The 26653-nt window shown below is 52.7% G+C and overlaps 1 protein-coding gene across 1 annotated transcript in view; it reads left to right on the forward strand.

The window, feature by feature from the left end:
* LOC144766595 (cornifelin homolog A-like) overlaps positions 1 to 17328 on the forward strand; it is a 59564-nt gene extending 42236 nt beyond the window's left edge. The window contains exon 4 of the mRNA XM_078650386.1: positions 16716 to 17328. Coding sequence (XP_078506512.1) covers positions 16716 to 16805 — 90 coding nt within the window. The 3' untranslated portion in view covers positions 16806 to 17328. The remainder of the gene's footprint in view (positions 1 to 16715) is intronic.
* The last annotated feature ends 9325 nt before the right edge of the window (positions 17329 to 26653 follow it).

A 26653-nucleotide genomic window follows, 5' to 3' on the forward strand; every position in this document is an offset into this window, starting at 1 on the left:
CTTCAGTTCCAGGGATGGTGTCGACGGCCATGGACCGGGTTGTAACACACGCCCAGCCCGGGAGGCCCAACATCCCCAGGTGCTCTCTTCTTTCAACGGCTGCCCACGGGGAACTCTCGAGATCGTTCCCCAGGAGGCAGTCCACGGGGGCATCGTCGCGGACAGTCACTCTTAGCATACCGGACACTCCTCCCCATTCGAAGGGGACGCAGGCCATCCGACACAGGCTCTCCGAATTGTCGGCCGATCGGACGGGGCAAAGAACGTTTGGCAGGATTTGTTCTGGGGTCACCAGGTGACAACGGACGGCCGTCCCACTGGCCCCGGTGTCACGCAGGGCTTCGGCCTTACGCCCATTTATGTTCACCCACTGACTGTATTTCCTGGTGTTGGCTGGTAGGGGAGCCCGCGGGATCAGGTCTCTTCCCCCTAGGCAGGCCAGGGTCATGGCGGCGGGTTCCCACTCGGGCTGCTCCTGCTCGTACTCGTCAGGCTCTTCGGAGACTTGCTCTTCCCCTAGGGCGGCGGCAGTCATCTGGCGGGGCCCGGGGGTCTGGTTCTTTGGGCAGGTCGGGTCACTGGCATAGTGGCCGACTCGTTGGCATCGGTGACACGTAACATTGGCTCGGAACCCCGGGCGCATCGGGGGGTTGCCCCGGCCGGCCGGCGGCGGGGCGTTGTTTGCGGGAGCGGCCGGGACGGCGTCTCTGCCCCGGCCCTGTCCTCCTCCTCCTCCTCGGGGACGATGATGACCTTGGTTGGTTCTGTTCTGCTTGTTTGGCCCACTCCGGGTCACTCGGGTGCTCTCCCATCGGTCAGCCTCGGCGGCGAGCTGCCGTGGGTCAGTCAATTTGCTGTCGAGGAGGTGCTGCCTGAGCTCGACGAAGCAGTTGTTGGAGAGGTGCTCCCACACAATGAGGTTGAAGAGCTGCTCGTAGGTTGTTACATTGCTACCCTTGATCCACCCCTCGAAGGCTCGGCTGAAATAGTTCACATATTCTATCCAGGTTGTACCCGGGATCCGGGTGCAGTTGCGGAACCTCTGGCGGTACATCTCGGGCGTTAGCCCATATCGACTGAGGAGGGCGGCCTTCATGTGGTCATAGGACGTCATTTGATGGTCCGGAAGCTGCAGCAGGGCATCCCGGCCTTCATTGACGAATCTCCCCCATAGACCGGCTCCCCAGTCACTTCGAGCGATCCGGTGGGCAGTCATGGCGATCTCGTAGGCCTTGAACCACTGCTGTATGTCGTCGTTCTGATAATATTCACGGACCACATCTTTGGGGATGTGGACCTTCTGTTCGGTAGTCCCTGGGGGGCGCGGTTGCTCGGGCACCCCTAGGTCTTTGTTCTGTTTGCGCATTTCTATCTCCGCCAGCTTGCACTCGTGTTCGTATGCCAGTCTTTTTTCTTCGAGTTCTCTCTGTCTCTGCTTTTCCTCTCGCTCTTCTTGGAGCCGTAAGTGTTCTAAGTTCATCTTTTGTTCTGCCAGTTTCAATTCTCCGTCTAATTTGAGCCGTGCCAACTCTAACTCGTGTAGTCTATTTTTCTCTCGTTCTCGGATCTCTTCCCGGGAGAGATCCGTTCTCCTTTCTTCCGTCAGAGTGGTGTTTGTCTCCGGGGCTTCGGGGTCCCGGGGTCCGGCGATATTTGTCTCTGCCCAGGATTCTAGGGCGTGTTTGAAGTCCTCTTTCGTGCTCAGACCGGTGGTGGCAATGCCTAGTTCTATGCAAAATTGTTTTAGCTCTCGGTGGTTGTACTCTTCCAGTTTTTCCATCTGGAATTTCTCTGCAGATCCGCTCTCTCTGGTCGTCATTGTGGATTATTCGTAGGGTGAGTTACTCTCTTTACGGTTACGCGTTGGTTCGGATCGCGCCGCTGGCCACCAATGTTAGACGGGGACCTGGAGGGTCGGCCGAGCACAAGGGGAGAGGCCTCCGGTGAGGGCCGTCTCCAGCGATCGTACCGACAAGTAACTTCCCCCCCCACAGATGGACACCACACGAAGATCAGATTAACACCTTTTATAGGCAGTTCTGGAAGTAAGGTAGTACGATACAAGGAGGTCAGGACACGATGATCCTCTCAATTCTAGTCTCTAGTAGGGAAAGGGGGTAGCGGGACAGTCTTGGTACCGACGGGTACTGAGGTGAAACGGCGGTAGCTCACAATCCTCGAGCTCGGTGTTCGGACGGGTCGGACCGCGGCAGCGCCAGCAGGTCCCGAAGAGGTCGTAGATGGCAATGGGCCGCGGCAGCGCCAGCAGGTCCCAACGAGGATGACGGTTACAACGGGCCGCGGCAGCGCCAGCAGGTCCCACGAGGATGAAGGTTGCAGAAGGCCGCGGCAGCGCCAGCAGGCAGGGCGATAGTTCACAAGGCAGGGCTGCGGCAGCGCCAGCAGTCCCCAACGATGAGTTCTTCTCGGTGTCTCTCGACTCCAGGATACAACTGCCCTCCTGCTCTGGGGCTGTCTCAGTTATAGGTCTGGCGCCCTTTGATGTCCGGACCCTCGCACTGGGAGGTCGGGAGGTCCGGGATGAGGGAGTCCAGACACCCAGCAGGGGGGTGGAGCCAGCACCCGGGGAGGCTGGGGGCGATCGGCACCTGGCGGGGGAGAGCCATCGACACTTCTTTCTCCCATTAGCCTGCCAAGTGGTCCGTTCACCTCCTGGGTGGATGGTGGTGCCGGGATGGCGGGGCCTGGCCAGGTCCAGGGTTGGGGTCGAGCTGAGGCCACGCGGCCGCGTGGTGCAGTGTCCAAGATGGCGGCTGGGCCGGGCAATGGGGCTGACGGGGGCCCGGGCCCGTGACACAGAGACATCCGGGAGCAGGCGTCCCGGAGGGGACGGGTTGCAAGTTGGTTCTGTGGGTAGCACCCGGAGAGCCGGTGTCGGGGCCCTGTCATGCGGGGAGGGAGCGAGCCCTTCGTGGGGCCTGTCCAACACTGGTGTGCTAGGAGCAATGTGTTAACAAGAGGAGACCAGGTCATTGTGAGGCAGAAATGCAAATGCAAGTCTGATGCACAAGTGAGAGCTCACACTCCCTGGCCAGCACACCTGAGCACAAGTGTGAGCTCACATTCCATGGCCAGATCCCCAGAGCACAAGTGAGGAATTACACTCCCTGGACAACACCCCTGAGCACAAGTGAAAGCTCACACTCCCTGGACAGTACCCCTGAGCACAAGTGAGAACTCACACTCCCTGGCCAGTACCCCTGAGCACAAGTGAGAGCTCACACTCCCTGGCCAGTACCCCTGAGCACAAGTGAGAGCTCACACTCCCTGGCCAGTACCCCTGAGCACAAGTGAGCGCTCACACTCCCTGGCCAGTACCCCTGAGCACAAGTGAGAGCTCACACTCCCTGGACAGTACCCCTGAGCACAAGTGAGGAATTACACTCCCTGGCCAGTACCCCAGAGCACAAGTGTGAGCTCACACTCCCTGGCCAGTACCCCTGAGCACAAGTGAGGAATTACACTCCCTGGATAGTACCCCTGAGCACAAGTGAGAGCTCACACTCCCTGGCCAGTACCCCTGAGCACAAGTGAGAACTCACACTCCCTGGACAGCACCCCTGAGCACAAGTGAGGAATTACACTCCCTGGACAGCACCCCTGAGCACAAGTGAGAACTCACACTCCCTGGCCAGTACCCCTGGGCACAAGTAAATGTAAATGTGGGTGTACTTGTAAAGCGCACTGCGACTCCATGGAGTATCCTGGCGCTGAAGACCGCTGGGGAACCCGTCCTGGTTTTCCCTGTGAGATGGTCCCTTTCTGGGTATCTCCAAGGTGAAACCAGGCATCCCCGGTGTCTGTGGGGGGCCGTTGTAGAGATGAGGCAAGCTTAATGCCCAGAGTTGTCGAGTGTGTTCCCTGGTTAGAGTAGGCACCGAGGCGAGAATTATCGCGTCCATTTTTTGACCCTGGTCCACGACCCTGTTGTGTCGGGAATTGAACCCTGGTCCCGGGCCGTTCTCTGCTTATGGGTCTGCCGCCTCTAACCAGTGAGCCACACCACTCCAAGTGAGAGCTCACACCCCCTGGCCAGTACCCCTGGGCACATGTGAGAGCTCACACTCCCTGGCCAGTACCCCTGGGCACATGTGAGAGCTCACACTCCCTGGCCAGTACCCCTGAGCGACAGTGAGAGCTCACACTCCCTGGACAGTACCCCAGAGCACATGTGAGAGCTCACACTACCTAGCCAGAACCCCCGAGCACAAGTGAGAGCTCACACTCCCTGGACAGCACCCCTGAGCACATGTGAGAGCTCACACTCACTGGACAGAACCCCCGTGCACAAGTGAGAGCTCACACCCACTGGACTGAACCCCCGAGCACAGGTGAGAGCTCATACTCCCTGGCCAGTACCCCTGGGCACAAGTGAGAGCTCACACTCCCTGGACAGCACCCCTGAGCACATGTGAGAGCTCACACTCCCTAGCCAGAACCCCCGAGCACAAGTGAGAGCTCACACTCCCTGGCCAGTACCCCAGAGCACATGCGAGAGCTCACACTCCCTAGCCAGAACCCCCGAGCACAAGTGAGAGCTCACACTCCCTGGACAGCACCCCTGAGCACAAGTGAGAGCTCACACTTCCTGGCCAGTACCCCTGAGCACAAGTGAGAGCTCACACTCCCTGGCCAGCACCCCTGAGCACATGTGAGAGCTCACACTCCCTGGCCAGGACCCCTGAGCACAAGCGAGAGCTCACACACACTGGCCAGTACACCTGAGCACAAGTGAGAGCTCAGACCCACTGGACAGTACCCCTGAGCACAAGTGAGAACTCACACTCCCTGGCCAGTACCCCTGAGCACAAGTGAGAGCTCACACTCACTGGACAGAACCCCCATGCACAGGTGAGAGCTCACACCCACTGGACTGAACCCCCGAGCACAGGTGAGAGCTTATACTCCCTGGCCAGTACCCCTGAGCACAAGTGAGAGCTCACACTCCCTGGACAGCACCCCTGAGCACATGTGAGAGCTCACACTCCCTTGCCAGTACCCCTGAGCACATGTGAGAGCTCACACTCCCTAGCCAGACCCCCCGAGCACAAGTGAGAGCTCACACTCCCTGGCCAGTACCCCTGAGCACAAGTGAGAACTCACACTCCCTGGCCAGTACCCATGGGCACAAGTGAGAACTCACACTCCCTGGCCAGTACCCCTGAGCACAAGTGAGAACTCACACTCCCTGGCCAGTACCCATGGGCACAAGTGAGAACTCACACTCCCTGGCCAGTACCCCTGGGCACAAGTGAGAACTCACACTCCCTGGCCAGTACCCCTGAGCACAAGTGAGAGCTCTCACCCCCTGGCCAGTACCCCAGAGCACAAGTGAGAGCTCACACTCCCTGGCCAGTACCCCTGAGCACAAGTGTGAGCTCACACTCACTGGACAGAACCCTGAGCACAAGTGAGAGCTCACACTCCCTGGACAGCACCCCTGAGCACAAGTGAGAGCTTACACTCCCTGGCCAGTACCCCTGAGCACAAGTGAGAGCTCACACTCCCTGGCCAGTACCCCTGAGCACAAGTGAGAGCTCACACCCCCTGACCAGTACCCCTGAGCACAAGTGAGAGCTCACACCCCCTGGCCAGTACCCCTGAGCACAAGTGAGAGCTCACACCCCCTGGCCAGTACCCCTGAGCACAAGTGAGAGCTCACACCCCCTGGCCAGTACCCCTGAGCACAAGTGAGAGCTCACACCCCCTGGCCAGTACCCCTGAGCACAAGTGAGAGCTCACACCCCCTGGCCAGTACCCCTGAGCACAAGTGTGAGCTCACACCCCCTGGCCAGTACCCCTGAGCACAAGTGAGAGCTCACAATCCATGGCCAGTACCCCTGAGCACAAGTGAGAGCTCACACTCCCTGGCCAGTACCCCTGAGCACAAGTGAGAGCTCACACCCCCTGGCCAGTACCCCTGAGCACAAGTGTGAGCTCACACTCCCTGGCCAGTACCCCTGAGCACAAGTGAGAGCTCACACTCCCTGGCCAGTACCCCTGAGCACAAGTGAGAGCTCACACTCCCTGGCCAGTACCCCAGAGCACAAGTGAGAGCTCACACTCCCTGGCCAGTACCCCTGAGCACAAGTGAGGGCTCACACCCCCTGGCCAGTACCCCTGAGCACAAGTGACAGCTCACACCCCCTGGCCAGTACCCCTGAGCACAAGTGAGAGCTCACACCCCCTGGTCAGTACCCCTGAGCACAAGTGAAAGCTCACACCCCCTGGCCAGTACCCCTGAGCACAAGTGAGAGCTCACACCCCCTGGCCAGTACCCCTGAGCACAAGTGAGAGCTCACAATCCATGGCCAGTACCCCTGAGCACAAGTGAGAGCTCACACTCCCTGGCCAGTACCCCTGAGCACAAGTGAGAGCTCACACCCCCTGGCCAGTACCCCTGAGCACAAGTGAGAGCTCACACCCCCTGGCCAGTACCCCTGAGCACAAGTGAGAACTCACACTCCCTGGCCAGTACCCCTGAGCACAAGTGAGAGCTCACACCCCCTGGCCAGTACCCCTGAGCACAAGTGAGAGCTCACACTCCCTGGCCAGTACCCCTGAGCACAAGTGAGAGCTCACAATCCATGGCCAGTACCCCTGAGCACAAGTGAGAGCTCACACTCCCTGGCCAGTACCCCTGAGCACAAGTGAGAGCTCACACCCCCTGGCCAGTACCCCTGAGCACAAGTGAGAGCTCACACCCCCTGGCCAGTACCCCTGAGCACAATTGAGAGCTCACAATCCATGGCCAGTACCCCTGAGCACAAGTGAGAGCTCACAATCCCTGGCCAGTACCCCTGAGCACAAGTGAGAACTCACACTCCCTGGCCAGTACCCCTGAGCACAAGTGAGAGCTCACACCCCCTGGCCAGTACCCCTGAGCACAAGTGAGAGCTCACACCCCCTGGCCAGTACCCCTGAGCGCCAGTGAGAGCTCACACTCCCTGGCCAGTACCCCTGAGCACAAGTGTGAGCTCACACTCACTGGACAGAACCCTGAGCACAAGTGAGAGCTCACACTCCCTGGACAGCACCCCTGAGCACAAGTGAGAGCTCACACCCCCTGGCCAGTACCCCTGAGCACAAGTGAGAGCTCACACCCCCTGACCAGTACCCCTGAGCACAAGTGAGAGCTCACACCCCCTGGCCAGTACCCCTGAGCACAATTGAGAGCTCACACCCCCTGGCCAGTACCCCTGAGCACAAGTGAGAGCTCACACCCCCTGGCCAGTACCCCTGAGCACAAGTGAGAGCTCACACCCCCTGGCCAGTACCCCTGAGCACAAGTGAGAGCTCACACTCCCTGGACAGTACCCCTGAGCACAAGTGAGAGCTCACAATCCATGGCCAGTACCCCTGAGCACAAGTGAGAGCTCACACTCCCTGGCCAGTACCCCTGAGCACAAGTGAGAGCTCATACTCCCTGGACAGCACCCCTGAGCACAAGTGAGAGCTCACACCCCCTGGCCAGTACCCCTGAGCACAAGTGAGAGCTCACAATCCATGGTCAGTACCCCTGAGCACAAGTGAGAGCTTACACTCCCTGGCCAGTACCCCTGAGCACAAGTGAGAGCTCACACCCCCTGGCCAGTACCCCTGAGCACAAGTGAGAGCTCACACCCCCTGGCCAGTACCCCTGAGCACAAGTGAGAGCTCACACTCCCTGGACAACACCCCTGAGCACAAGTGAGAGATCACACTCCCTGGACAGTACCCCTGAGCACAAGTGAGAGCTCACACTCCCTGGACAGCACCCCTGAGCACATGTGAGAGCTCACACTCCCTAGCCAGTACCCCTGAGCACAAGTGAGAGCTCACACCCCCTGGCCAGTACCCCTGAGCACAAGTGAGAGCTCACACTCCCTGGACAGTACCCCTGAGCACAAGTGAGTAATTACACTCCCTGGACAGCACCCCTGAGCACATGTGAGAGCTCACACCCCCTGGCCAGTACCCCTGAGCACAAGTGAGAGCTCACAATCCATGGTCAGTACCCCTGAGCACAAGTGAGAGGTCACACTCCCTGGCCAGTACCCCTGAGCACAAGTGAGAGCTCACACCCCCTGGCCAGTACCCCTGAGCACAAGTGAGAGCTCATACTCCCTGGACAGCACCCCTGAGCACAAGTGAGAGCTCATACTCCCTGGACAGCACCCCTGAGCACAAGTGAGAGCTCACACCCCCTGGCCAGTACCCCTGAGCACAAGTGAGAGCTCACACTCCCTGGCCAGTACCCCTGAGCACAAGTGAGAGCACACACTCCCTGGCCAGTACCCCTGAGCACAAGTGAGAGCACACACTCCCTGGCCAGTACCCCTGAGCACAAGTGAGAGCTCACAATCCATGGTCAGTACCCCTGAGCACAAGTGAGAGCTCATACTCCCTGGACAGCACCCCTGAGCACAAGTGAGAGCTCACACCCCCTGGCCAGTACCCCTGAGCACAAGTGAGAGCTCACACCCCCTGGCCAGTACCCCTGAGCACAAGTGAGAGCTCACACTCCCTGGCCAGTACCCCTGAGCACAAGTGAGAGCTCACACTCCCTGGCCAGTACCCCTGAGCACAAGTGAGAGCTCACACCCCCTGGCCAGTACCCCTGAGCACAAGTGAGAGCTCACACTCCCTGGCCAGTACCCCTGAGCACAAGTGAGAGCTCACACTCCCTGGCCAGTACCCCTGAGCACAAGTGAGAGCACACACTCCCTGGCCAGTACCCCTGAGCACAGGTCTGTACAAATCTCGGTCTGTACACAACCTAAGAGCAGAGCAGAATCCTGCCACCGTGACACACTTACCAGGCGCTACGTATGTCACTGTGTGGGTTATGTTATGTTATGTTAATGCTTTTTGTATAGCGCTCGACTCGCCCAGGGGCATCTCGGCGCTGTCTAGCATTTTTCCTGCGACTGAAAGGGAGCAAATGAAACTAGAATAGGAAGGCTTTAAGCTGTTTCCTGAGTGTGCCGTAGGTGTCCATTTTTCGAAGGAAATTCGGTAATTCATTCCAGTGCCTTGGGGCTAGGTACGAGAAGGGTTTTCCTCCAGAGCGACACAGCCTTATGCGTGGAATTTGAAGGATCTTGCGCCCCTGACCTCAGGTTTCTATGAGGTACATATTTGTTACGTCTCTTTTGGAGGTATTTGGGGCCTCTTCCTTTAAGTGCTGTGTACGTGAGACAGCAGATCTTAAAGTGTGATCTTTTTCTCACTGGAAGCCAGTGGAGTTCACGCAAAAGTGGAGCCGATGCAGTGCCTGAAGTGCAATTCAATAGGGGAACATCGTTTACAACGTGGTGAAAACACAGCGATGCCTTTACAACGATGCCATTACAACGCAAGTCGTTACTACGACTTGCGCTGGATGGCGCTGTTGTATAAGGAATATTGCAATTTTATATTCCGACACCTCCCCTACTGTTACGTGAACTGGTGTTGGAATATAAAATTATAATATTCCACAATCCACGCCCTACAACGAAAGTCGTTGTAACGACTTGCGTTGTAATGGCAGTGTTGTCATGTACCGCGATATAAAAGATTGCGTTGTACTGACATACATCCAATTCAATACCATTCTAGCAGGAGTGTTTTGAATCACCTGCAGTTTGTTCAGCAGGGTCTCTCCAATCCCTGCCAGCAAAGCGTTGCCATAGTCTAGACGGCTGACAACCATACCCTGGACCAGGGTTTTACGATGGGTAGTCGGCATAAAGGGGAGGATTTTGCGCAGCAGACGCAGGCTATAGTAGCATGCACTGGTTGTTGCAGCAATGTGGTCCTTCATGGATAGGGTCTGATCTAGTTTCAGCCCGAGGTTTTTAACACATTGGGTCGGGACTGGGGCTGCTCCCAATTGGGTAGGCCACCAGTCATCCGACCAACTAGCTGTGGCTTTGCCCATTAGCATTATCTCAGTCTTGTCCGGATTCAACTGGAGACAGTTCTGCGTCATCCAGTCGGAGATTACAAGCATCCCTTTTGCAAACCGTGCTTTCTCAGCTACTATGCCCGTGCCGATCGGGAACATGAGCTTAGTATCATCTGCATAAGAGATGATCTCGAAGCCCTGTTGTTCTGCAATCCTTGCTAGAGGAGACATATAAATGTTGAACAAGGTAGGGCTTAGACAGGAACCCTGAGGGACCCCTCTGTCCAAGCTGATTGGGTTAGAAAGATGAGAACCAAGCATGACAGTTTGTGTTCTGCCGGACATGAAGTTTCGTAGCCATTTTAGAGCTGTTCCCTGGATTCCACAAGAGGCCAGTCTCTCCGCAAGCATTGTATGTGAGATGGTGTTGAATGCTGCGGAGAGATCTAATAGCAGCAGTATTGCCGATCCACCTTTATCTGTTTCTAGTCTGAGTGAGTCAGTGACTACTAGTAAGGCTGTTTCTGTGCTAAAACCCGGTCGGAATCCTGATTGTGAGGGGTCTAAGATTTCATTCTTCTCCAGGTAGTGGCTCAGTGGTTTGTTAATCATGCTCTCCAGCATTTTAGCCAGTAGAGGCAGGAGGGAGATTGGGCGATAGTTGCCCAATTCTCGTGGATCTGCCATTGGTTTCTTCAGGATAGGACGCACAAAAGCTTCCTTCCAGGGACTTGGAATAACCCCGGTTGAAATGGATGAATTAAATAGTTGAAGAATAGCTGGCGCACAGCTAGCGGCTAAGAGAGCCAGAGTCATAGGTGGGCAAAGATCAGTTGGTGAACCTGATTTAGCTGCGGCCAGTGCTATTAAGGCATTCTCTAGGGTGATTGGGTCAAAGCAGTCCAAGGTGTGTCCTGTCTGTATATCCCGCTCCCCAGACCAGCTTGGGCTCTCCGGTGCTTTGAGCGCTTTTCCCTGGGAAGTTCTCATAAATTCTAATAATTTTGTCTTGGAAGAAGCTGGCAAGCTGGTTACAAAAGTCTTGAGATTCTAAAGGGGATTGTCTGCACGCATGTGGAGACACAAAATCCTTTACAATGTTAAAAAGGGCCTTGGGCGCGTCTTTTAATTTCTTTCCACAGGCTGCTAGGAAGCCTGTTCTCCTTCCCCCTGGCCTGCCCATTTCTCAACCCAAGCAGGGCTTTTTAATTAATGCGCGGTCTCTGATCAAACATAACATAGACTTCCATGACTTTGTAAGCACTAGACAACCTGACTGGGTTTTTATTACTGAGACTTGGGCCTCTGAGTCTTCTGGCCACGACCTCCTTTTAGCCATTCCAGAAGGTTATGCCTTACAGAGGCTAGATAGAGTACGACGCAGAGGAGGTGGACTGGCCATTCTTTTTAAGTCCACACTCTCCTGCACTATAAAATCTCTTTCGACTCCCACAGACTCATTTGAGGCCTTATATTTTTGTATTGTGAATGCCCCCTCGAGCTCCTTCACTGGAATTCTCCTATACAGACACCCAGGATCTAGAGCTAACTTTTGCTCGGAGCTCTTCAGGATCTTGGAACCATATTTTGGCAGATCTCTCTTTACCATCCTAGGTGACACGAATTTTCATCTAGAGGATTTGGCATCTAAGGACACATCCTCCCTAGTTAACTCTTTGGAAGCCTGTGACTTTGTCCAAAGAGTGATGCACCCTACCCACAAGGCGGGCCACATCCTTGATGGGATATTTTCTAATGATCAAAGATTAACTGTCGGCGTTCCTGTGCCGATAGTTTGGTCGGATCATTTAGCCATTCCACTGTCCCTGGATATACCCCGTTCTGAGGTCAAGGTGGGGACTATTAAGAAATGCCTCAAAAGAAGCTTTAAGAATTTTACGAATGAGGCCTTGGCCCCCTTTATTCGTAGCACGAATATCACATCCCAGCGGATGGTAGATGAGACGGCTCTAGAACTCGCTGACTCTATTACTAAAGCAGTCGATGAGTTAGCGCCCGCCTCACTCAAACACGTGGCACGACATAAGCCGACGGCTCCATGGTTCACGGAAGAATTGAGACTCCTCAGGCAAAAATGCAGAAGGAAGGAGCGATGTTGGCGCAAGTCTTGGGATCCTAGAGATCGAGAAGTCTACAAGGACCTGTTACGAGTCTACAAAAAGAGGGTCATTAAGGAGAAACAGGATTATTTTACCAACTTAACCTGTTCCCTCACGTCCTCTAAAGAGCTTTTTAAGATCGTCGACTCCTTATGTACACTCCAGGTACCCGACCCCGTGGTTGCCTCACAGGAGCTATGTAATAACATCTCAGATTTCTTCTATAAAAAGATAGATGACATCTATGTGGCTCTTCAATCACAGAGGAATACTCTTAGTGAAGAAGACCTCTCCCGAGTTAAACATCTGGAATCCTGGGATGTGACTTCTCCCCAAGTCCTGAACCAATTTCCCTTGCTCTCATTGGGGGGTCTCAACCTCCTGTTAGACAAAACGAAATCTGCTTCTCCTTTGGACCCGGTCCCTTTGAGAATACTAAAGGACTGTAGGGACATTATTCTTCCTCCAATGTTGGAAATTATGAATGGAGCTCTGGAGCAAGGTATCTTCCCGGTGGCATGGAAGAGGGCCATTGTAAAACCACTCCTTAAAAAGCCCACCCTTGACCCTGGTCTATTGAAGAACTTTAGGCCTATATTCCTTTTGCCGGCTCCTGCTAAGATGTTGGAGGCCCATCTGAATTGTCATCTCTCCAACTTCCTGGATGTATCAGGATTCTTGGATGGGTCCCAACATGGCTTTAGAAAGCTACATAGCACTGAGTCTGCACTGACGAAGGTCGCAGATAACATCCGTCGGAAAGTCGATCTTGGACAGACTACCGTGCTAGTGCTGCTGGATCTTACAGCAGCATTTGATACCCTGTCTCCCGTTACTTTAACATCTAGGTTAAGGGAGGCAGGGGTAGCAGGACCGGCCCTGAGTCTCCTGAATTCCTTTCTACATCAGCGAGAGCAACGAGTGATGCTTGGGGATCACCTCTCCCCTGTCAAGTCGTTGCAATGTGGGGTGCCACAGGGGTCGGCATTGAGTCCGACCCTGTTTAATATCTACGTGGCCCCCCTTGCAAGACTTGTAAGATCTCAGGGGATGGAGGTAGTGTCGTACGCCGACGACACGCAGATTATGGTGTCCCTGACTCACTCCGTGAATGTCACCGCGTCCAACTTTAAGTCCTGTATGCAACTTGTTGCAGACTGGATGATTCTCAACTCATTAAAGTTGAACGGTGACAAAACGGAGGTCCTGGTCTTCGGCAAAGACCAGGAAATGTGGTCAGGTGAGTGGTGGCCTTCATCTTTAGGCATCTGCCCCACACCCACACAATCTGCTAGGAACCTAGGCGTCATTTTTGACACCCGGCTCTCCATGGAACTGCAGGTGAATAGGACAGTGGCCACCTGTTGGGGTGTTATCAGGATTCTGAAAAGAATTGCGTACTATCTTTCCCCACAGGCACGAAAACAGGTTGTGATCGCCCTTGTTGGCTCAAGGCTGGATTATTGTAATTCACTCTATGCCGGGGCCAACAAGGGCCTTCTTCAACGCCTGCAGGTTGTGCAAAATGCCGCGGCGCGCTTCGTTCTGGCCCTGCCGTGGATGTCCTCTGCGACCTCGGCAAGGAAGAGTCTCCATTGGTTGCCCATCCCTTTCAGAGTCTCTTTTAAACTTCTCTGTCTTACCTACAGCGCCCTGAGGGCAGGCCCGATTGTTGCCTTGGGTTCTTTGCTCTCTAGGTATGTTCCAACCAGATGTCTTCGCTCGTTAGAGCTTAATCAACTGGTAGTCCCACGCGCTAAGATGGCAAGATGGGGGAGCAAGGCCTTCTCCATCCTTGCACCTCAACTTTGGAACACTCTTCCCTTGGAGATCAAATTACAGCCCTCACTTGATCTTTTCAAGAAAGCTCTGAAAACTTGGTGTTTTTCCAAAGCCTATCAGTGAGCTCGTGTCTCTGTCTGCCCGCAGCTAATTTTTTGAGTTAGGCGCCTTGACGCCCACTGGGCATAGTAGCGCGTGAATAAATTACATTTCATTCATTTCATTCATTCACCTTCAATTTGGTTGAAAATAAATTGGCATCTCGCCAGTTTTAGGTTAGAGTGGTAAGAAGTCAAGGCTTGCTTGAATTGTATCCTATCAGGTACTGTTTTACTGGTGCGCCAGGCTCTCTCCAGTCTTTTGCATTTGGATTTTTCGGCCCTAAGTTCGCTGGTGTACCTGGGGGCCGATGGACGGTTATGTGCCTGGGCCATCTTTTTTTTAGGGATCACAACATCCAAAGCCGTTTCAAACGCCTTATTGAAGCCCTCCAGAGTTAGCTCATTGTCCCTAACTTTTTTGTTCATTTCTGATTGGAACACCTCCTCAAAGGCTTTGACTGGGAGATTGCGCCAGGGTCTGCGCATGAGTCACTTCTTACCAGAGATTTGAGTGATGATCTTGGGACAGGGCAGTTTAATGGTATGTGCAGGTGTGATAATGTGCAGGTGTGATTACGGGCCCGATTCACAGAATGAACTTAAGACAAAATCCTAAACTTACTACTATTTGGGATTCACAGAATGAACTTACTACTTTCGGTATTCACAGAACAGATTTAAGACTACTAACTTTACGTCCGCACTCGGGCCGGAAATTCCGGCCCGGAGGCGGAGTTTCCGGCCAGGAGGTGGAGCTTCCGGCTTGGGTGCGGAGCTTGCGGCCCGGAGGCAGAGCTTCCGGCTTGGAGGCGGAGCTTCCGGCTCGGAGGTGGGGATTTAGCCATGGCTGAAATCTCCACCTCTGGGCCGGAAGCTCCGCCTCTGGGCCGCAAGCTCCGCCCCAAACCGGAAGCTCCGCCTCCAGGCCGGAATTTCCAGCCCGAGTGCGGACGTAAAGTTAGTAGTCTTAAATCTATTCTGTGAATATCGAAAGTAGTAAGTTCATTCTGTGAATCCCGAAAGTAGTAAGTTCACTCTGTGAATCCCAATAGTAGTAAGTGCATTCTGTGAATACCAAATAGTAGTAAGTTTAGGATTTAGTCTTAAGTTCATTCTGTGAATCAGGCCCAATGTGTCTGGAGGGGGAGGAGGGAACCGTGTCTGGAGGAGGAGGGGTGAGGAGGGAAATGGTGCCTGGAGATCGTATGTGGTGTCTGGAGGAGGCAGTGGTGTTCGAAAAAATTTCAGAGTGTGGGTGCTGCCAATAATGTTACATCACAGAAGGCAGGGACAGGTTGCTGCAGCAGTGAGAGGCGGCTGGTGAGTCGTGGCAGCAGTGGGACGCACCCAGTGAGATGCAGCTGGGTGGCAGTGGGGTACTCCCAGTGAGACACAGCTGGAGGGGGTGGCAGCAGTGGGGCATCCCCAGTGAGAAACAGCTGGAGGGATGTAGCAGCAGTGGGGTACACCCAGTGAGATGCAGCTGGAGGGAGGTGGCAGTATTGGGGTACACCCAGTGAGATGCAGCTGGAGGGAATTAACATAATTGGGATGCACCCAGTATGATTCGGCTGGAGAGGGTTGGCAGCAGTGGGGCACACCCACTGAGTTGCTGCTGCAAGGGGTGGGAGCAATGGGGTACACCCAGTGAGATGCAGCTGGAGGGAGGTGGCAGTATTGGGGTACACTCAGTGAGATGCAGCTGCAGAGAGGTGACAGCATTGGGGTACACCCAGTGAGATGCAGCTGGAGGGAGGTGGCAGCATTGGGGTACACCCAGTGAGACGCAGCTGGAGGGAGGTGGCAGCATTGGGGTACACCCAGTGAGATGCAGCTGCAGGGAGGTGACAGCATTGGGGTACATCCAGTGAGACACAGCTGGAGGGGTGTGGCAGCAGTGGGACACACCCAGTGAGATGTAGCAGAAGCGATTGGGAGCAGTGGGCACACCCAGTGAGACGCAGCAGGAGCAGGTGGGAGCAGTGGACTTATCCTGTGAGACACAGCTGGAGGGGGTGGTAGCAGCAGAGGAGGACAGCCAGTGAGACACAGCAGGGTGGGTGGAAGCAGTGGTGGGCACACCAAATGAGAGATAGTTGGAAGGAGGGTGAAAGTAGTAGGGCACATCCAGTGATAGGCAGCTAAAGGGAGTGGGCAGGAGTGGGGCACACCCAGTGATACGAGGCTGGAGCGGGGTGGCAGCAGTTGGGCACACTCAGTGAGACACAGCTGGAGGGAGGTGGCAGCATTGGGGTACACCCAGTGAGACACAGCTGGAGGGAGGTGGCAGCATTGGGGTACACCCAGTGAGACACAGCTGGAGGGAGGTGGCAGCATTGGGGTACACCCAGTGAGACACAGCTGGAGGGAGGTGGCAGCATTGGGGTACACCCAGTGAGACACAGCTGGAGGGGTGTGGCAGCATTGGGGTACACCCAGTGAGACACAGCTGGAGGGGTGTGGCAGCATTGGGGTACACCCAGTGAGACACAGCTGGAGGGGTGTGGCAGCAGTGGGGCACACCCAGTGAGACGCAGCAGGAGCAGGTGGGAGCAGCAGAGGAGCACAGCCAGTGAGACACAGCAGGGTGGGTGGAAGCAGTGGTGGGCACACCAAGTGAGAGATAGTTGGAGGGAGGGTGAAAGTAGTAGGGCACATCCAGTGAGAGGCAGCTAAAGGGAGTGGGCAGGAGTGGGGCACACCCAGTGATACGAGGCTGGAGCGGGGTGGCAGCAGTTGGGCACACTCAGTGAGACACAGCTGGAGGGAGGGTGGCACCTAGGTGACACACTTGTTCACCTCCTCTGTTTCCTTCCACAGGGCTCCATCTGCAGAGACTTCTTCTGCCAGTGCTTCTGTGGGTACTGCGTGCTGTGCCAGATGGCGAGGGAGCTGAAGAGGAGGCAGTGAGGCCACCAATGGCCCGAGGGGAGCCTTGGCCACCTCCATCCGAAGAATGGCTCTCTCCTGCTGATTTCTGATCCAAAATGCCCACTGTGCCAAGGCTTGCTGCCCACAGGTCTTTCCTTATCATGAAGAAATGAATGAAGAATAATCCAGATGCCAGCATCTAAAATGATCATCTCCTTCCAAAGGGGGTCAGACAGGGTCACCCCAGCCCTGCCTACCCCTGGTCCCAGGGTCCCCAAGTTGAGGCATTGAGCAAGACCCGGGAATCCTTGTGTACTTTCAGCAGTTTCCCTTCCTTCCCTGCCCAGCCCATCAGTAGTACATAGGAGGCAATGGAAGGAGTCAACAACGTGATGTCGTACGGGGTCAATGAGTGCGTGATGTCACTTCCGGCACTCCTGGCGTTTGGCTGAATCGAGGTCCACGCTCTCCTCCCATCAAAGGGGTTCATTGTTGGGTGGCACCCAATGGGGAAGTCCATACACTACCATAGAGGAGTAAGCAATGTGAGGGATATGAAGAAACCCCCCATCCCCCACAAACCGCTGTCCATCGTCTTACGGCAGAGACACTTCCAAGACGACCAATGCTCCCCCGGCACCCACCGAAGCACCCTCTCCCCAACCCACTGCCCGTGCATCCAGGAACCCTTAACCCCCCCCCCCCATCCTCTTAATATAGAGAAAGAGGCCACCTTCCAAGACCCCTACTCACCCAGGACCCACTGAAGCACCCCGACCCTTTATTTAACAGATACAGATATACTTTGACCCCCTTAATAGACCTTTCATGCCCTTACTCCCCCATACATCACCCAGAACCCTGAATTTACAGATGCAGATCTGCTTACAAGCTGGAGGGGCCCCTTTAAATCACTGTTATTACCGTATTCATGCAGACCTGGGGCCCCTAGAATCAGTGCTATCGTATCACTGTATGCATGCAGACCTGGGGCCCCTAGAATCACTGCTATCCTATCACTGTATGCATGCAGACCTGGGGCCCTTAGAATCACTGCTATCGTATCACTGTATACATGCAGACATGGGGCCCCTAGAATCACTGCTATCGTATCACTGTATGCATGCAGACCTGGGGCCCTTAGAATCACTGCTATCCTATCACTGTATACATGCAGACCTGGGGCCCTTAGAATCACTGCTATCGTATCACTGTATGCATGCAGACCTGGGGCCCTTAGAATCACTGCTATCGTATCACTGTATACATGCAGACCTGGGGCCCCTAGAATCAGTGCTATCGTATCACTGTATGCATGCAGACCTGGGGCACTTAGAATCACTGCTATCCTATCACTCTATGCATGCAGACCTGGGGCCCTTAGAATCACTGCTATCGTATCACTCTATACATGCAGACCTCGGGCCCTTAGATCATTGCTATCGTATCACTGTATGTGTGCAGACATGGGTCCCCTAGAATCACTGCTATCGTATCACTGTATGCATGCAGACCTGGGGCCCCTAGAATCTCTGCTATCGTATCACTGTATGCATGCAGACCTGGGGCCCTTAGAATCACTGCTATCGTATCACTGTATACATGCAGACATGGGGCCCCAAGAATCAGTGCTATCGTATCAATGTATACAAGCAGACCTGCTTACAAGCCCCTGGGGCCCCTTGAGTCACTGTTGTCTCATCACTGTATCCTTATAAAAACCCTAACCTCATAATCTATGGATCTAGATCTGCTTTCCAGCCCCCGGTACCCCTCGAAGCACCCCTACTGCTTTAATGTACCCATTCATACCATATTAGCCTCTGCAGGTCCATTATATACCGACATAGGCCTGTTTTTCCAGCCTCTGCTACCACCGTGCCTGTACGCCTCTTATGCACCCCCACCACTTTAATATGCTGATAAGGACGTCACACAAGTCTTTGCTTTACTAGTTTCCCTTGAGATATGGAAATGGTGATGAGACCCTCGTCTTCTTCCGTCCTTAAACCTCCTGCCCTGCACCCCATGGATGGAGACCCCCGCAACGGTACAAGGAACCCGACTAGGACAGCTTCTGGTAGTACGGTCATTATATGCAAAACTGTTGTCACGTTCTGAGTGACGTCACTATGTGCCTGTAAAACTGTTCTTTATTCAGGTCAATAAACTCTTTCGGAAGAAGCCTGTCTGTGTTTTCCTAGTACCCGAGACACTACTTTTTAAGGGTCTGTGATAAGCTGGCTTGGTATATGGTGTACACTTATGTGAGTGGGCACCTTGCACCAATTCAGACAACCCTTATGGTGATATAAGAGGTCTTAGACAACCTTAGAAAGCTCTCTATGTGGTACCTGTGGAGAGCAGCCTTCAGGCTCAGTTCAGAAGGAGTGTAAAGCAACTTGTTTCACCAGAAAGTAATCTTATAGGTATAGATTAAGTGAAAAAGAACCACACAGAATATTTATAAAGAATATGCATTTATTATAATAACATATTCTGGTATCTCCTACCCGGAGATATACACATTGCACACAATACTTTTCAATAGAAACAGGTAAGTAGCACACAATACACAGTGGTCGCCAGGGGGAGACCAAACCATATACTAAGATAGTGATATGCGAACCACGACTCGAGTCAAGACTATCCCCATAGGACATAGAAGTGCTGAGGACGCAAGGAACCACCCAAGGTATGTAATCAGGAGCCCCACGGGGCCATGTGCTCAGTGGAAACACGACCGCAGAATCAATGCAAGTCAATGGGTAAGTTGCGTTTGCAATTTTAAAGAAGGACCCTTCCCAGTGGGCCCAGAAGAAACCCCGTGGAAGACAAAGTTGGAGTGCCACCCCACTTGTTGATACCTTAGGAACCAGGATCCGTGCCCCAGGGAAGCCGGGTGCATAGATGTGAAGTGGCGTCCGAAACTGCGTCAAACTCAATGGAGGACTTCAGGAAGGTGCCGCTTCTGGGGAAGGTGAAAGTGTCTGGTAGAACCCAAAGGTGGATTCAAGATGTGAAGAACCTGCAAGCAGAGGGTACAGAGTCTATGCCACTCAGGAGTGACCAGGTGGCACGGAAGACGAATGCCCACTGATGTCGAGTGTTGCAGGAGAGTTGACGGTGACCTTGAGACTACAGCTGTGTCGACCAGATGATGCTGTGGAAGACCAGAAGCCATACACGAGCTGTCCCACATTGTATGTAAAGAGTTGAGGGGTCAGTGTCCGATGGGTGCACCAACAAGTCTTGGCAACTGCAACCAATGTGGAAGTTGAAGAAGGTGCAATGTCGGGACCAGCAAGGTCCAGGAGACACACCACCAGCAGGGGAATCAGGTCACACCTCCAAGCAATTAGGGGAGCCCAAAGAATACAAAGATGACCCTCAAGAGGGCCCACAGACCGAAGGCATCGGAGTCCCAAGAGGACCTTGAGCAGCTCACCAAAGATGCAAGCTCATGATGCAAGTGTTATGGTGAGGATAAAGATGTTGGTCACTGGAGATGCTTGAGGGGGAGTATACCTGGAGCCTGAAGACCTTGGTGCAAGGAAGCAAACAAGCCTTTGCAGCTGCAAGTTGACATGGTGCTCTGGGGTTTGGGTGCTGTGGCTCCAATGAGGGATACCGGCCTCAAACCTTGTGAGAGGACAGGGCAGGCCTCAAGGGATGTGAAGAACCACCACCTGTGTTTTGAGCCTTCTGGAGTCTGAAGGGAGCCCAGGATCAGCAGACCGGTCAGATTAGTTGCGGTGCCTGCAGATGTAGGGAAGTGACTCCTTCACTTAAAGGGAGATTCCTTCAGGTGTCTTGGATTTCCAAAGGCCTTGGAAGGTTCTTGTATGGTGCACAGGCATGGACGTTGCAGCAAACAAGCAGGGCAATGAGATCAGGAGCAGCAGGAGTCTTCCCGGTTGCAGCCTTGATGCCTACAGCAAAGTCCAGAGTGCCCAGACGGTTGAAGAAGTGGTGTCTGGAATATATCTTATCCCACGACGAACCTAGGGACCCACCCACTGGTAAGCCATTAAATACCCTAAGGAAAGGATTGGGATGATTCAGGGGTCCCTCCCTAATGAGGGTCTGGACAAGGGGGAGGATACTCCTTTGCCCTATGTCCAGTTTTACGCCAGAGCAGAAGCCAACAGCTCCCTGAACTGGTTTGAACTGGACTATGCATGGAGGGCTGTCAAGCGCCCTCACCCTGCCCCAATACACTAAATCCTATCTGATAGGTGGTCACACCTCCCTGTTACAGGATATCTATTGTTCTGCCTTCCCCTGCCCGAGCTTGGCTCAGCAGCAGGAGGTAAGAAACGTGTGTCTGGTCAGCAGCAGCCCTCGCTTGCTGTCCAGGTCTCGAAGACTGGTAACGGGAGCACTACAAGCCAAGGGCATAGTCCACAATATCCTGTTTAGGAGGTTAGAGAGGTTGCTCCCAGCCTTCCTTCACTAGACACAATGGACCCCTAACTGGATGTCCAAACAGAAGCTCAAATAGATACTAGACAACCCCCTTCTAAAGAACCTCGTGGTAGGCAAAGAGAAGGCAGAGTACTAAGACATCCAATTTTCATCTAAGCTTTTCTGGGAGTCCCATGATCTTAACTTTGAGGGTCTCATTGAACCTTTAAACAAGCCCATTGCACTGTGGATGGTAGGGTGTGCTAAACTTGTAGTTTACTCCACACTCTTTCCACATGGTAGTGATATAACAAGACATGAAGTTTGTACCTCTGTCTGTTAAATCCTCCTTAAGGCAGCCCACTCTGGAAAAGATTCCCAGGAGGGCCCTGGCCACTGCAGGAACTGTAGTGATTCTGAGGGGAATAGCTCTGGGAACCTAGTGGCACTGTCCACCACCACTAGTATATAACTGTGCCCAGATGCAGTTGGAGGGTTCAAGGGACCAACAATGCCAATACCTACCCTTTCAAAGGGGACCCCAATAAATGGAAGTGGAATTAAGGGGGCCTTTGTGGTGCCACCTGACTTACCACTGGCTTGGCAAGTGGCACAGGAGCGACAAAACTCCTTGGTGTCTTCAGATATATGTGGCCAGTGAAAGTGAGGGGCAAGCCCATCCCAAGTCTTTCTTTGCCCTAAGTATCCTGCAAGAGGTATATCATGTGCCAGGGAGAGGATGAAACCTCTAAACTTCTGGGGTATTACCAACCTCCTGGTGGCATCAGGCTTAAGGTCGCTACCCTCAGAGTACTGTGCCCATCTTCCCAAAAGATCCCATGGGACCCACTGATATTCCCTGCTTCCTCAGCAGCAGCTTGCTGTCTGAGGGGTTCAAGAGAGGGGGAGGTTTGCTGCTCAAAACTCAAGTCTGCCCTGGAAGGGCCCCCTGCCCACAAGAACTCTGCCACCTGGTCAGGCCCAAGTTCCTCTGGGACAGTTCCTTCACATGGGCTAAGATCATCTCTTTCAGGAGCCTGATCTTCACAGAGAGTTTGTGAGGAGGGCAATTCCTTACACTTCCTGCCCCTTCTCTTGGGAAGCACCTGGTTCATTTTTTTAGGATCCAGTGCTCCTTCAGTGCTGAACTGTTTGGCCTGAGTCCTGGTGACAGAAAACACACTGGCAGAGATACCCCTCATCTCTGCATGAGTCCTGCACTCCACTTCAGCACAAGCTGAACGAAGTTTCTAGATCGTTGCCCAGTATACTAGCTACCGGTAGGTCTGGAGATACCAGTTACCCCTCCCCAGATGAGGCTCACAACTGCCAAGGAATGGTCAGCCCTGACATTGCTAGCGTTAGTTAATTGGTACATTTGTCCAAGTATGATTTGATCAGGAGACACAAGTTTCTCTGCTACCATAGTGACACTGGCCCATGTGTCCCTGAAAGCCATTGCGTCTTTTCCATTTATCAAAGGCTGTTGTCTGTACTTGCCCAAGTTGGTGGGACTTACCAGTAAGGTGGCAAGTTCTATGCCACCATCACAGACTAGAACAGCCTGAGCTGGGGTTCTAACTAAGTCAGAACCCATCTCAGAACCCAGTGTTAACCCCACTAATCCCCTGGTTGCTGTACCACCACTTGTACTTGTGCTTGGGGGAGCAAGTACCTTAGGGTCAGCGGTAGTAGTAGTTTCTGTGGCTTTTAGACAAGCAGCATCATTTGTCCAATGGGTCTTCACCTTACAAAGGTAGCATAAAGGTTTATTTTTGCCTTTCTTGGAATTTTGGGACTCACCCCACCAGATGCAGGTTTTTGGGGCCATTGAGAAGACTCTTTCTTATCTTTGCCCTTGTCCCCACCCTTATCCTGGAATTTAGAAGAATCCTGCTTCTTCTGGTCACCTTCATTGCCATGGTTCTTCTGCTTAACCCTGGTTCTGACCCATTTATCTACCTTCGTTTCCAATTCTTGGGGAGAAGTCAGTTCTGAGTTCAGCAGGTCCTGATCAAAAGCTGGATCTGACAGTTATAAAGGATCAAATTGTACAATCCCTCATAGTCCTGTACCTTGCTTCCATGAAGCCAGTGTTCCAGAGCAATAATAACACTGTCTACAAAATCCATGAGGCCTGTGCCTGTGCTTTCTAGGTTTCTCTGAACTTAATCCTATACTGTTCAGTGGTTACCCCAAACCCATCTAAGAGAGCACTCTTCAGTTACTGATTAGTTGTCGGCATCCTCTTCTCTAACAGTGAGGAATTTATCTCTACCTTTGTTAACAAAGAAGAGCCACAAGATAGCTGCCCGCTGCTCTTGAGGGACCCTCTGAACTTTGCAAGCCCTCTCCAGAAAACAGTGATCCATTTATGGGTATCACCCCCTTGCTGGTAAGGAGGGACTATCCTGCTCAGGTTCCTATTATTAAAAGCAGTAACAGTGTCCCTGATTCTAGGGACACTGTTGCTGTCATCATGGGACTGTAGTCCCAATTTCTTCCTAGCCCTCTGGACTCTTAGGGGCTCTTGAGTCAAGGGCCAATTGGTCTTTCCTGAACCCTTGCCTTGCTGTCTCGAGTTCAAGCAGATGGTATTCCCTATCCAAAGAGCTGTCCCTCTTACTAAATATGGAGGTCCCTATAGAAGTGCATGAAGCATTAGAATCTGTAGAGGAGGGTCTCGACCTCCTTGGTGTACTCTGGATCCTCCTGGGAGGAACAAAGGGTGTCTCCTCTGTTCCATCTGCACTCCCTGAGGGGTCGGAGTTTCGCAGGTTGGACTCATTGAAGTCCTCCTGCCCATACTCCAAATTGAGTTAATCAGGCAGAGCTCCTGATGCTCCCTCTTCAGGAGTATCCCCACCCATATTTTCCTGTTCTTCTGCCCTCACAGGGTGACCATCAGCCTTATGCAGCAGCTCTAAGAGCAGCTTAATGGTGGGGTCGCCACCTGTCTTTATCTTTCTAACACGACACAGGGTTCTTAGTTCAAGGAACTTGAAACCACTGTACTTGGCAGGCTGGGGGACACTAGCATCCTGTTGAAAAGAGTCCAATATCCAATTGATTTTAAAGTAGATTTATTCTCAGCACAGCAATGTAAGTCCATCCATAAACAGCTCCAGATGCAACTGGGCAACAGACACGATTCCAGTATAAAACAAACCTATACCTTCCCCTATTGGCTGATCTAGCAGAAAGGTCTGGACTCTCCTTAATGACTTATGCGGACGATTCGCAAATCATTTTTTCATTATCGAAAGCCGATCCCCTTGCCCCTTCCCCACTTAAACTCGGTCTGCAAGAAATCTTCGGCTGGATGTCTAACAACCAGCTGAAGCTTAATGGGGAAAAAACTGAGGTTCTCCTTTTGGGGAAAAATAAAGATTTATGGAGTTCTTCCCACTGGCCGCCCATCTTAGGCAACCTCCCCACACCAGCCACTCAAGTTAGAAATTTGGGGGTTACCATCGACAATGCACTTTCTATGAAACAACAAGCAAATAAAGTCGTTGGCCTATGCTTTACCATCATGAAATGGCTGCGTAAAATCTTGTGGATGCGGCCCCCTGCTACCCAGAAGACCGTAGTCAATGCACTAATTACATCTCGGCTTGACTACGGCAACATCCTTTACCTGGGCTCAAATCAGGCGGTCCTAAGACGCCTGCAACTTGTCCAAAATTGTGCCGCAAGATTACTGTGTAAAATCCCGAAAACCGCCAGGGTATCGAAACACCTTAGGGAACTTCACTGGCTCAGGGTCGAGAACCGGGTTAGGTTCAAAGCCCTAAGCTACATGTTCAGGATTAAAGCCGGTACGGCACCTAAATATCTGGAAGAGCTAGCCAGTCCCTACCTTCCGACACAAAATCTGCGCTCCCTATCAGCAGCCAACTTTGGGGTGCCCAGAGTTAAACTGGCAAGAATGGGAGGGAGGTCCTTTTCCCATCTAGGGCCCACCCTATGGAACTCACTCCCTTCTCACATCCGTAAAGAGGACAATTATGCAAGATTCAGAAGAAACATTAAGACCTGGCTTTTTGAGAAATGATTTGTCCACTTTTCGCTTTCCATACCTTTTTGCTCATCTATAATGTCTCGGCGCCGGGAAACCCTTTGTGGGTAGCTGCGCGCATTACAAATGCAAAAAATAAATAAATAAATAAATGCAGAATCTAGAATGTGGATGGAAAGTAAACATGGCACACGCCAAGGTTGGCAAGCAGCCAGATGATGTAACAAAGAAGGAAAAGGTGGGGACGAGAGGTAGGAAAACTGATGGAAAGATGTAACACATCCCCCTCATTAATAATTAAAACACAAATGAGCACCAACATGACTATACAAAATCATAAAACCTTTTTGGCATTTGTTTCATGCAATCAGACAATTTGACTCTTGAAGCAACAGTTTCATTGTTCATTTAATCAATTATATTTGTATTGGAATAATTAGTTTTTCTAAAATTGTTACACTGAGCAACATCATTACAACGACACGTAGCTATTTTTTTTACATTTCAAACTTTTCTGTCTTGGGTAATTACAGTATTGCTAAAAGCTTTCTTGATCTGGATAGGCTTTCCAAATGTATTTGAACTTTTATTCATTAGACCAGCCTTAAGAATTCTAACCCAGTCACCCACTTGGAAGTCGTGTACCTTGGTTTTCCATTTGTCATTGTACCATCTCACGGTTTTGTTCTGTTTTATTTCAACCCTTTTTGCAGTATCATGCACACAATTCTTATCAGTAAATTTGTTTTGGCATTTGTTCCTAAACCACCAGGCAAAGTGGTGCTGGCAAGCGCCCCCACCCTGCCCCAATACACTAAACCCTGTCTGGGAGGGATTCACACCTCCCTGTGACAGGATACCTATTGTTCTGCCCTCCCCTGCCCAAGCTTGGTTCATCAGCAGAACAGAAGCGTGTCTCTGGCAGGAAGCAACCCTAGCTTGTTGTCCGGGTCTGGAAGACTGGTACCGGGAGCACCGAGGGCTTCCCAAAGAAGCTTTATGGTGCATCAAATCATACCTCCTACACTGTTTATGGTGTGGGGGTATGATTCCAAAATGTTTGATGCCAAACATGATAGGATTCGTTACAGCCAGTTTTGAGATGGTCACCAGGAATGACGCTGTGCCCCTCTATATATTAAATGACTGTCTCACTTACAACCCAGAAGAATGGACTCAGTAGGCTGTAGGGGTGTCCTGCTCATGCAGGGAAACCCTCACACTTAGAACCAAGCACCCTGCCTTCAGGATTGAACCGCCTACCTTAGAGGTGACTGATAGGTTTTAAGTGCAGAAACCTTAGATATAGGTAAGTCTATATCTTTTGTAAGTGGTGCTAGCACTGGCTTACACAGCAGTCTCTGCCGTATACGATTACCTTGGGCGGCTCAGGAGCAAAACCGGCAGCGTAACTGGCCCCGGCCCCCTCTGGGACGCTGACGGGCGCAGAAGGGCTAGC

The sequence above is a fragment of the Lissotriton helveticus genome, chromosome 7 (genome assembly GCF_964261635.1).
Source record: "Lissotriton helveticus chromosome 7, aLisHel1.1, whole genome shotgun sequence".
NCBI classification, from domain to species: domain Eukaryota; kingdom Metazoa; phylum Chordata; class Amphibia; order Caudata; family Salamandridae; genus Lissotriton; species Lissotriton helveticus.